This window comes from Anabrus simplex, chromosome 4, assembly GCF_040414725.1.
Source record: "Anabrus simplex isolate iqAnaSimp1 chromosome 4, ASM4041472v1, whole genome shotgun sequence".
In the NCBI taxonomy this organism is placed as follows: domain Eukaryota; kingdom Metazoa; phylum Arthropoda; class Insecta; order Orthoptera; family Tettigoniidae; genus Anabrus; species Anabrus simplex.
Window position 1 is genome coordinate 212,120,941 of NC_090268.1, and position 13,058 is coordinate 212,133,998.

A 13,058-nucleotide genomic window follows, 5' to 3' on the forward strand; every position below is an offset into this window, starting at 1 on the left:
TAAATCACCAGAAAATAATATTCTGGTCTACCTTCACAAAGTTTAAGAAAAATATGTATAATTTAAGCCTGTAAGATATCAATCTGAAATCATCAGTAGTTATGTTGTAACATGTACCTATTTCAGGTCATACAATGAATATTTTTATATTATTGTACTGCTACCACCTTTCAACCGAGGTGAATTTACTCTTTCGAATAATATATGGAACTTATATTGATAACTGTGCAAAATGTCAAAGTCCTATGTCTCAAATTGTGGGTTCTGTACATTTTGAAATTATGTGATGTATTCTCGGATAAAATAAGTAAATTCGTCATCGTACGGAATAAAATAATGCATTCAACAGCCACTAATGTGATAAACAGGGCGCGCGTTCTTATATAATTATGTGGGTAAGGTAACAATTTTTTACATATCTAGGTAATTATTAAAACAAGTGTCAGTTCGTTTAATTTGCAGACTATAGAAAAATAATTGGCGAATTTCATCTCATGTAGAATATATTTTAATTGCTAAAGATGGCTTTAAAACATCTTTAAAGTTGGGATTTCTAACCCTTTCTCTGCGAAATGCAGTAGAACCGAGTGCCTAAATTGCATACAGCAGCATTAATCCTTTCTCAGAATCTGGGACGGCTAGGTGCCTTTCATTGCTCAGAGTTTCTAACAAACTCCATGCAGTATTGAAACGAGATCTAGATTGTTCAAGCTCTCTGTCGGTTTGAAGGATCATTAGTGGTGAACAATATTCCACCCAGCTAGCTTCATCTTTTAAAACATACATCGGTGACTTCCTGCGATATTGAACGGTCCTTCTCAGCCTACAAGCGCCAAACCATCACTAGAAAACATGGAGAATTACTAGGTGACAAATTACCGATAAAAATGGTACCGTACTATTTGCGTTACTTAATAGGCGTTTAAAGACACATTGCATATTAACTTTATTTAGTAACGTTTATTTGTTTCATTTTCAGAGCATGAGAGCAACAGGAAATTAGCTACAACAATACATTATATAATATAATCTGCGATTTACAGTGCAAACATTATTTCTTTTTTGAAGTATTTTGAAAATTACTTTAATTTGATTATTTACGAGGGCGAATCAAAAAGTAAGTTACACCAGCTCGCCGCGAGAGCAAGCTATGTGTTGTGACCACGGCCAATGCGGAGCAAGCTGCACTAACTGCTGACACATCCGATAGGAATGTTGGTGTGGTATGCCGTCGTGTTGTGTGTGCAGGGCGGGCTAGGCTCAATGGCGTGTCAAGTGGATGTTTACTCCAAATTGGAGGTGCGTGCAACGATCAGATTTCTATGGGCTAAACGGCTCAAATGCACGGGTATTCATCGTGAAATCACTGCTATTTCTCACCCAGGTATTATAAAGAGGTGTAAGGAATTTGACGCCGGACGCACGGATCTCACGGACGAATATCGCAAAGGCAGGCCCGCAACGTCCAGTACCGTTGCAAAAGTTGACAGTATGGTTGGAATCATTAGAGAGAATCGGCGCATAACACTGCAGGAAATTGCCAGCATGCTTAACACGCCGTATGGCAGTGTGTTCTCTATTGTTCACCAGCACCTTGGATTTCGTAAACTGTGGCAAAGATGGGCCCCACGCCTGCTAACCGATGTTCACAAGGGATAACGTTTCCAATCGTCACTGGCATTTCTGCAACGGTATTCTGTGGAGGGCAACAAATTTCTGCGGCGAATCATCAGAGGGAATGAAACGTGGGTCCACCACTTAACCCCCGAAACAAAGAGAACATCGATGGAATTGGTGCACACCACATCACCACCACGAAAGAAGGCAAAGGTCCAACCTTCAGCAGGGATGGCAATCGCGACAGTGTTCTTTGACTTGGAGGGTTTGCTGCACGCGGAATTTATGCCGAAATGCACGACAATGAACTGGGCGTCGTATCGTTAACGTTGAACCGGTTGCGTAAGGCAATTAACTAAAAGCGGCGGGAAAAATTGAGCGCCGGTGTGATTTTGTTGCACGATAACGCAACATCTCACATGGCCCGCCAAAGGTCCGAACTGCTGCAGCGATTCAAGTGGGAGGTCTGGCAACATCCTCCATACAGTCTAGCTTAGCGCCATGCGATTATCGTGTGTTCGGTAAGCTGAAAAATGATCTCGGTGGACGACGATTCCGAAACGATGAGGAGGTGAAAGCAGCTGTCTTCATGTGGTTACATAGCGCTGGAGGTGATTTCAACGCATCCGGAACCGAAAAGATGGTTGACCGTTCCGAGAAATGTTTACAGTCTCTTGGGGACTATGTGGACAAGTGAACTTACATTGTATGTTGTCACAGCCGTGTTGCCTATGTGTAGGTGGTTTCATAAATGGCCAAAACTTAGAAGTGAAACCTACTTTTTGAACCGCCCTCGTAATACTGACAAAATTAGAAAGCAGTAGACTATATAAATTGTTCAAAGCAACGACGATGACTTTGTCACAAAATATGGAGGTATTTAAAAAAATGTTATTGTCTCGTATCATAACAGTAAGTCATAATAAAAGGAATACAGGGTTTTCTACATTCCCATTACAGACTTCGAGGGCTCAAGACGGTGAAGTTTAGCATAGAAACTTGTGTCCGCAGGCGTACCGTCTTCCCGCTCCCCTTAAAAAACCCACCATAGTACATGTTCAAATATCTTGCATTGTACACGTCACTGACTAGAGTACGTACGTCATTGAACGATCACGTGATGTCTCATTCCCCCACAGGTTTGTTGACATTCCATGCCATTCAGTTGAGTGTGTGATCCATATGGAGACGTGTTGTACCTGCTGTTGTGCTTGTGATCTCCGTTCATACTACAGTTCAGCAGTAATCATTTACTACGTCCACAGCAGTAAGCTGTGCGTACAGTACTGCACCAAAGATTTGTGCAATAGTGGATAGGTCGTAATTGCCCAATTGCTAGGCCTGCACGTTCACCCGACTTGATATCGCTAGACTACTGACTGTGGGGTCACATGAAAACTTGATTTACGAGACCCCTGTGGAATCCGCGGTAGACATACTGGCGCGGATTATGGCTGCGGCGGATGTTGGAGGATCAGGGATTGGTTACCGTGTGTACAAGAATGAAATACATAGGTACCGTGTCTGTGTTGTCGTCGGTGGTCGTCACATCGAGCCCCTCCTGTAATTGGACCCAGACGACAGGCAATAGGAGTTGGACAGAGCGCCGGATATGCGGGAGCTGTAAACGTGTATTGTGGTAGTTTTATGTGGATAGCGGGAAGACGGTACGTTTCCGGACACCAGTTCCTATGATAAATTTAACCGTCTTGGTCCCCATTGCAAGGCCTCTAAGTCTGTAATGGGAATGTAGAAACATCCTGTATACTGATATTTCTGTAAATTTACTGCATAAATACTATTGCATATTTCACTGATATTCACTATATTGTATGTACATATTTCGAACTTTCATATCGCATATAAATCTGGACACTTCGCTTCGAAATCCACATCTCACTCATAAGGTAAAACTTTTTTTTTTTTTTTTTTTTTTTTTTTGTGGCTGTTACATAAATGACTATTTTCAACTACATCGCTGGCGATAAGGAAATAGATTTGAAAGTGCATAGCGGCTCAGTAGTAATATCATTGCAATGATAAGTAACAAGTTATGTTTACCATTGTACCTGTCGACTAAGGTTGCTACCAAATGGTGCCACTGATGTACTTGTGTGTCGTTATCGAAGTCCGTGAAGAAGCCGGACGGATTTCCCATAAGTTCAAAGCCTGGAAATAAGTTGTGTCCATGCATCCAGTCCAGAAGTGTGTCTAGATGTGTCCAATTGTAGCGAACACCGTCGTCTTCCAACCTAAAATAGATAAAAGGAAATATCACTCCCTTCCATCTAAAAATGAAGCAGCCAACACTGCTCAGCAGGGAAGGTAAACTAGGTCCTGAATGTCCAGACTCCAAAGAGGGTCAAGGTAAACTACCGTGTTTGGTGAGCAGGTTTGCCAACACGGCGGTTTTCCCAGTAAATCTAGGTCGTTAACTCTTCCATAGTTGGCAAATTTTAACATACGTTGGTAGTATTATGCAATATGATACACTTCAGCAGTCAATAAGTTCGACGATGATGATGATGATGATGATGATGCTTGTTGTTTAAAGGGGCCTAACATCGAGGTCATCGGGCCCTAATGGTACGAAATGAAATGACAACAAAAAGTTCAAAATCATCCACTGACCAAAATAAAATAAAAAATATCATGAAGAATGAATGGATGGACATGAACCCAACAAAACCAAAAAAACAGTGGATCAGACTCAAAAAAAACGATCGTAAATAATAGTATTACTGACCAAGGGAGCACTCATAAAGCACAATGATGCTTGATGTCTAAAGGGGTGCAAAATCCAGGTCTAAGGCCCCACAGAACGGTACATGTCGTGAGTAAAGTAGAACCATGGTATTTGTCATGTTGGATGGAAACATCCCGTGGTGCAAACTCTCGGCTATAGTGCTCCACAGCGACACTACACGGCCGTTCCACGAACTTAATACCTCTACTACGTAGATGGACCTGAGATGCAGGGGATTCCCTTTAAAAATAACGCTGGAGTAGGCCTATATCTTTCTTCCTTCATAGTGACGTGTCACTTTTTCAAGTGTCAAACGCACTTAAGGTCGTTATACAGTCGTTGACACCCCTTGTCCATGCAACTTGGACGCCAGCGCCAGCATAAAAATACCAGTTGGTAAAAAATGTGTATTTTGTAAAATGGTCCCAAACTCTGGAAACCGTTCACTTCTAGTGTAAAGTGATGAAATACCGCGATGCAAGTACCATCAATCTATTCCAGGAACTGGAGATATTTGCACTGCGACGCCTAGTATTGTCATTGTCAAATGCGGAACTCGAACGATGGTTTTTTTTTTAGTAAAACATCATTGAAATTGAAGCCAAGAAAATTAGAATGAGACCCGAAGTGAGAAATTTGCTTTTATTGATTTAGCAGGACTGAAAAGAAACAAACAAGTCTACCATAGAGCTACAAAATGAAGTATTACAACAAGCAGAGTTTGTGTAAAACATCTCAGACATATGTTTCTACTCCTGTTTCTGTTGATGATGCTTGTTGTTTAAAGGGGCCTAACATTTAGGTCATCAGCTCCTAATAGTATGACATGAAAAAAATGTATTGATAATTAAAATTTTGAAATACATCCATTGACTAGAATTAAAGAGTGACAATGAAGAATGAATATAAATTTTAAATAATCAATGGATTTAATTCGCAATGCGTTATTTTCTTATAAAATTATAGAGAAAATAGATTGATGCCGATGATGATGATGCTTGTTGTTTAAAGGGGCCTAACATCGAGGTCATCGGTCCCTAATGGTACGAAATGAAATGACAACAAAATGTTCAAAACATGCACTGACCAAAATAAATAAACAGTCATGAAAAATGAATGGATGGACATGAACCCAAAAACAAAAACAAACAAGAAACAAACAAACAAAAAAAACAGTGGATCCGACTCAAAAACGGTCATAAATAATAGTATTACTGACCAAGGGACCACTTATAAATCACAGTGCTGTATCGATTATGCTTGATATCTAAAGGGGTCCAAAGACCAGGTCTAAGGCCCTTCAGTATGGTACATGTCGCGAGTAAAGTAGAACCATGATATTTCTCAAGCTGCGGTAATAATCAAAGGTACCGTAAACTCACGGTGTTCCAAACATAAGGTACTACTCACAAGTATTGTACGTCGTAAAGGTAACGCAGACCTATGGTGTTTCTCACACATGGCGCCACTCATAGCCAACGTAAACCGATGAGGTTCCTCACCTAGGTGTACTAAGCACGGGCGCCGGCATTCCCGTGGTGTTCCTCACATAGTGGGTACTAATCACTGGCAACGCAGACCCACGGTGTCGCTCATATAGTGGTACAACTCACAGGCAACGCCCAGACCCGTGGTGTTGCTCACACTGGTACGACTCACGGCTACTGGAAAACCACACTGAACCCCGCCTAAGGGATACGAATCACAAATCTATTCAGTACCTAACAGAGTGGTACTACTCGCAAGTAAAAGCGACCCATGGTGTTCCCCGCATGATGGTACGAATCAAGAGTAGTTTCATGATTCTAATTTAATCATCCCTTGGTCGCCCCTTGTAGTCGCCTCTTACGACAGGCAGGGGATACCGCAGGTGTATTCTACATGTGCGTCCCCCACCCGCAGGGGGTAGTGTGTTTGGTCCACGAGAGGTATTTTTTTTCCCTCAAGTCCGCCGGCAAGTCGGTTAGGACCCCCCTATCCGCCACCTGGGACGCGCCACGTGGGAGTATCACCTCTCCCCCTGCTACGCCAGCGTAGTAGGTTCGTGGAGAAAATAGATTTCCAGTATTCGGGAGATAGTAGGTTCGAACCCCACTGTCGGCAACCCTGAAGATGGTTTTCCGTGGTTTCCCATTTTCACAGCAGGCAAATGGTAGGGCTGTACCTTAATTAAGGCCACGGCCGCTTCCTTCCCACTCCTAGCCCTTCCCTGTCCCATCGTCGCCATAAGACCTATCTGTGTCGGTGCGACGTAAAGCAAGTAGCAAAAAAAAAAAAAAAAAAAAAAAAGATAAAGCATTGCCTTGAAGTGCAATCACGCATGTCATTTTAGTTAAATGGTAAAACAAATATACACAAAACGAACTAAAACAGAGTCAACAGAATAAAATATAGTTAACAATAAAATAAAATTAAAAGCAGATAAAACCTCACTTTTATACACGATAAAACAGGCCACGCACTGCGTAAGAATGTGTACCGCGGTAAAACGACCTCCGCAAATACTCCTGCTTCTTCCTCCGTATCTTCTATTAAGTGTAACAAAAATGCATCAATGGTCGTGTACTATCAGATAAGTTCACCTTCAAACTACGAGGATATACTTAATTTTCGTGTTGATGTAATAAGTTCGTAACTCAAAAAACTTAACGAGGGGAAGGAAGGGGGAAGCTAGTGGTTTATGGTGTTTTTCAAGCAGCCTTTTAGTGGGTAATTCTATTCTACTGTTGGCAACACTGCTGGTAAATGTTAAGTAACCCATTTCTATACAAATTAGTTTCCTCAGCCAGTATACCAAGGAGGACCGCGTGAAGTTGGCCGTACGATCCACGAAAAATTTTATAAACATTTGAAATGATTATATTATGGTAAATGTGTAAAACAGACCGATTTCAGGAATTCAAACAGATATTTCTCTCGTTCCTATCAGTGTCATTTTTTCCTCTGATAAACTGTACCTTTTCATCCTTCTGTTCAGTCTCCTTCACTGTAATTCGAGATAAAAAGTATACTTCCGACTGAACATTTTTCAACACGTCCGTGGGTGAGCGTTATAAAAGCACGAATTGAGGCAAAAATGGGAAGATTCACATACTGCTCAGATAAGAAATCTAGTCACGTCTTGGATGTTTCCGCCTAAATTATGCGAATGCATAGTGGAATGGGGATTGGACTATTACGGTAATAACACGTCCTGCTTACATAACGGCAGGCTTGGGAAGTGTCAGTGCCAGTTAAAAAGTACGAGTGCCTCTCCCACGCACGATATCGCCCGTCACCTAGCTGGACTACTTCAGCCACATACAGGACACACTGAAACCTACGTGAAGCACTCCCGACATTTCATCCAGCTCCTTAAGGACCAATCAATTGAAAGTACGGCTTATTTGTAAGTTTCCGCTATTAGACCAGAAACTTCCAGAAGACCTGTCAACACTAGCTAAAGAATGCCTTAACGCCATTTATTTCTATTTCAACGGGGAGTTGTACGAACAGACAGAAGGGCCCACGATGGGGTCGCCACTCTCTCCAATAATAGCAAACATGTATATGGAACACTTCGAACAGAAAGCCTTAGAATACATCTACCCTGAAACCGAAATGTTTTCTCTGGTTTGTGGACGACACATTCGTAATCTGGCCTCACGGGAGCAATAACCTACAGCTATTTCTCGACCATCTGAACTCTATACACGTAAATATTCAGATCACCATGGAAATAGAAGTAGACGGAAAACTACCGTTCCTGGATGTCCAATGGGACTCTGAGTCACGCAATATACAGGAAACCCACTCACACAGACAGGTACCTACACGCCTCGTCTCATCATCACCCAACACAAAAGCAGGCTGTCCTAAGATCACTGGTGAACAGGGCCATAGCGATATCTGACGCAGAGCACCTCGACGAAGAGAAAGAACACCTCATGAGAACCCTCAGGAAAAATGGCTACTCGCTCAATAACATCCGACGAGTCCTTAAAAATCAGAAGAGAACAAAGAAAAGGCCGTCGTAGGAGAAAACAACGGGAAAGAAGAACTGAACCGCCCGAAAACAGCGATACTGCCATACATTAAAAATACTATAGAGAGGATCGGCAAGATACTGGACAAATACGACATAAAAAACTATCTATAAACCTCACCGGAAGCTATCCCGTTATCTACCAACAATAAAAGACACAATAGAATTACAGGTCCCTGGAGTATATCACATTGAATGTAGCTGCGGAGCCTGTTATATTGGTGAAACAAAACGTCTGATCTCCACCCGCCGAAAAGAACATATCCGTCACACCAAGAACCAAGACACAGATATTTCAGCGGTAGCCAAGCATTCCTACGAAACAAGGCACGGAATATCATTTGACAAGACCAAGATCCTAGCAGCTATCCCTTGGAATCTAGAAAGGAAAATCCGCGAGGCTATCGAAATCAAGAAACATCCGAACAACATAAATTTAGAAGAAGGATATAAAATCAGTAATTCTTGGATGCCTGTCATTCATAGTTTAAGACATACAGACCACAACATAAACACACGGGCCGGAACCCCATTACATAACAGCGCGGGCAAGCCCCCACTACCTGGCTGTGACACATACCTTCCAGAATACTCACGAGACAGCCAGGGCTTACGTCAGCCAGAAAGTCTAGGATATAAAAGGCCAAGGTCAGGGCCACTCTAGTAGTGTAAATTTCTGCCTGGGAGACTGATTACCTCAGATCGAGTAGGGGTATTTCAGTCGCCTTGATAAAGAATACTGCAATGTATTCGAAACGTCGGCAAACTGTACGTGATATGCGTACAAGTACAACACGGTTAAACCCGAAAATTAAATTAAATGAAAGCATGCGAAGGTTGGTCTGTATGGAGAGGAGTGTAGTGGAGTGCATGGTTTCCAAGTTATGGCTGATCGTGAGTGGTGGCCATTACAGTGTGCCCCCCTCTCACACACACTTTGAGGACAAAACACACGGGCCGCAACCCCATTACATAACAGCGCGGGCAAGCCCCCACTACCTGGCTGTGACATATACTTTCCAGAAGTCTCGCGTGACAGCCAGGGCTTACGTCAGCCAGAAAGTCTAGGATATAAAAGGCCAAGGTCAGGGCCACTCTAGTAGTGTAAATTTCTGCCTGGGGGACTGATTACCTCAGATCGAGTAGGGGTATTTCAGTCGCCTTGATAAAGAATACTGCAATGTATTCGAAACGTCGGCAAACTGTACGTGATATGCGTACAAGTACAACACGGTTCAACCCGGAAATTAAATTAAATAATTCTTCACACCGTGGAAGCTTCACTTCTAAGCTACTATAGTGTTACTCCATTTTAACCACCTGAAACTATAAATTTATTATTAATGAAAGAAAAAGTAAAACTCGTACATCTCTGTTGTCGGCTTGATGTTAGATGATGATGATGATGATGATGATGATGATGATGATGATGATGATGATGTCTGTTGTTTAAAGGGGCCTAACAGCTAGGTCATCGACCCCAAATGGTACGAAATGAGACGAAATGTAATGACAATTTAAAATTCTAAAATTCATCCACTGACCAGAATTCAGAACTTGATGATGAAGAATGAATGGATGTATATGAATGTAAAATAATCAGTGCATCCAACTCGCAATGTTAAAAGTTAAAAATAATTCCAAAATTAACCCACTCACCAGAATTCAAAAAGAAGACGACGAACAATGATTATGAACTTAAAACAAAAAGTGGATCGGAATGGCCATGCTCCACCTTCCCAGAAACTAACTTGAAATAATGGTATATACTGACCAAGGGGTCGCTTCCAAAGCATAGTCCTGAATCGATGATGCTTGTTGTCTACGGGGGTCAAAAATCCAGGTCAACGGATCTCATAACGGTACTTCCCGCAAGTAAAGTAAAACCATGGTATTTCTCATGTAGCGGCACTAATCACACGTAACAACAGACTCACGGCGTTGTTCATATTGAGGTACTACTTACAAGTAATGTTCTACGCACAGGTAACGCAGACCTATGGTGTTACGCACATAATGGCGCCACTCATAGGCAGCGCAAAACCATGGTGTTCCTCACCTAGGTGTACTAATCACGGGCGACGGTATACCCGTGATGTTTCTCACGTAGTGGGTACTAATCACAGGCAACGCAGACCCACAGTGTCGCTCATATAGTGGTACTAATCACGGGTACTGTAAAACCCATACTGATTAAGATGATGATGCTTGTTGTTTTAAGGGGCCTAACCTCGAGGTCATCGGCCCCTGCCATACTGATTAAGCTCCGTTGCTACTAATCACAAACCTATTGTGTACCTAACATAGTGGTACTACTCGCAAGTAAAGGCGACCCATGGTGTTTGAAAATGAGAACCAACATTTTCAAACATTTCACAGAAGATTCGTCTGAATACATATTTCTTCTTTTAGAAGGATCTCTTACATCAAAAACAGTTTGCTGGTACATTTCGTCAACACTATCTCTGAGATTCGCAATGTGATGTTGAATTTCAGTGATTTTCTGCCTACAGTACACAAAGTGAAATTACTTTTTTTGAAGAATGCTGAATAAATCATTTGCGAAAGCAAAAATTTTGTCGAAGATATTAAGAAACAGAAAGTAAAATCTAATGAAGAGAAGAAACCGGACACAGGCGCAAGAATATCAGGTTTCTACTTCCTGTGGATTATTTATCATGGCAGTGAACACATCGCACACCTGAGATTTGTTCCTCGATATTGTATTTACGAGTCTAGAAGAATAATTCCACCTTGCGGGCGAAACACTTGGAGGCCTACATTTCAAAAAATCGAAAATTTTAGCTCGTTTGGAGATCTCGAAAGAAAAGAAACAAGAAAGTACTAAAAAATACCTTATATTCAGGTATCACACTGACACTTTATGATCAAACAAAGCTCAGAACATGGGCATAACAATGAATGAATAAAGCCTCGGGATGAGTTTTTTTATCGGTGCCTGTACCTCGTTTAAACATCCCGCCATGGCGGCCGCCCCATCATAGGTTTGAGCAAATAATTTGTGATTAATTTCGAATTCCCTTAAGGACTGCTTAACGATCTCGGCTACTGCAATAAGAGCTTACGTCATTGAAGCCTATGAATCGTTCCTTTACTTCACCCTCATATAAAAAGCTCATTACAAGAGACATTTGAGCCTTGTCTGAAACATCTGTCAATTCGTCTACTAATACTGCTACAAAATTTGCCGATTTCAGTTCATACATTATTTCTTCTTACAAAGAAGGTGCTATGGCGTCAATCAGTTCATTTTGAGTTCTATTGGAAATTCCTCTGTACACTGACGGTGTTTCTAAGTGGTTCGCCAACAACGGGTATTATTGTGCCGTGCACTTAAGTAAATATACATAATTGCCATGATTTGTTGACGATTCTGATTCATCGGGACCTCTAAAGGATAACTCGTGTTTTCCTAGAAAACAGACAGCATTAATGAGACACTTCAACATTTCCGTATTTTGTCCAACCCTTCTGAAATATAATTTTCCAATTGCACATCTAATGCTGTTTCTATTCCGAGTTCTCCGATTATCGCTAGAAAACACCATTGTATTCTGTACTACGATGATGATGATGATGATGATGCTTGTTGTTTAAAGGGGCCTAACATCGAGGTCATCGGCCCCTAATGGTACGAAATGAAATAACAAAAAATTCAAATTCATCCACTGACTAAAAATAAAAAATGCCATGAATAATGGATGGACAGGAACCCTACAAAAAAATGTTACGGAGTTATCCGTGGAAGTCACAGGTAAAAGAAGGTGCGGGCTGGAATGGGTCTAACTACAAGTTCGAAAGATGAATTAAAATTTCAAAAAGGTTATATTTTCAAAACTTAACAATGGTGACATAGACTTTTGAGCGTACAACAAATAACAACAAGTTAAATCAGGTACATAACCAAGAGAAAAATTTAAACAGTTTCCACTAGGGGAAAATAACAAGAAAATCAGGTACAATGCCGCTTTACAAGAGCGCGCCAGTTAAGTTGTCTTTACAAATTTCGGGCTACGGGCCCAAATTCATCAATCCTTGAGCTCTCAGGTCACAATCACAAAACACCAAAGGGCAGAAAACCCTTAATTACATGGAGCATTAGCTCCCAACTTTACATTTCAAGCCTCTCTAAGGCACTTTTACCACAACACCATAAAGAGCTGACCCGCTCTCGATCTTTGAAGCCTATTTAAGAGGCCATAAACTGACTTTACACTAACTGCCCTCAAGGCACACAAAGAAACAGGGGTATTTAACACCCAACCTACAGGGCCTTCACATGAAGAAAACAACACACCAGGTTAAGTTAATGGCCCAAAGTACAGAAAGGACTGGGGGCGTGAACTTGCACTCCTAAATACACAATATTAAAACCTAAGTGGCTCTAGGCCGATACACAGGGGCTAATCCCAAGCTAGGGAGGTGACTCGTATGAAAAAACTTGAATACATTAAGGAAGAGAAGAAACGATTATGAAGACGTAGTCAGCTCAATTTCAAAATGAAGGGGAGCTCGAGAGGGTGAAGCACTCTCTATCCCCGCTTTACGGTAAAAGAGATTTGTAGTTTTTACATAGACTGAAAAGGAATATACATTTTAAAGAGATGGGTTACATATTAAAGGTTTCGAACCCTCCCCGAGAGTTAGACT

General features: G+C 41.5%; 1 protein-coding gene across 6 annotated transcripts in view; it reads right to left on the reverse strand.

Moving 5' to 3' along the window:
- Positions 1 to 13,058, reverse strand: part of Idua (alpha-L-iduronidase) — a 276,679-nt gene that overhangs the window by 100,293 nt on the left and 163,328 nt on the right. For all 6 annotated transcript variants that reach the window (XM_067145339.2, XM_067145341.2, XM_067145338.2 and 3 more), the window contains one exon: positions 3,679 to 3,869. In XM_067145339.2, the coding sequence (XP_067001440.2) occupies positions 3,679 to 3,869 (191 nt within the window). The remainder of the gene's footprint in view (positions 1 to 3,678; positions 3,870 to 13,058) is intronic.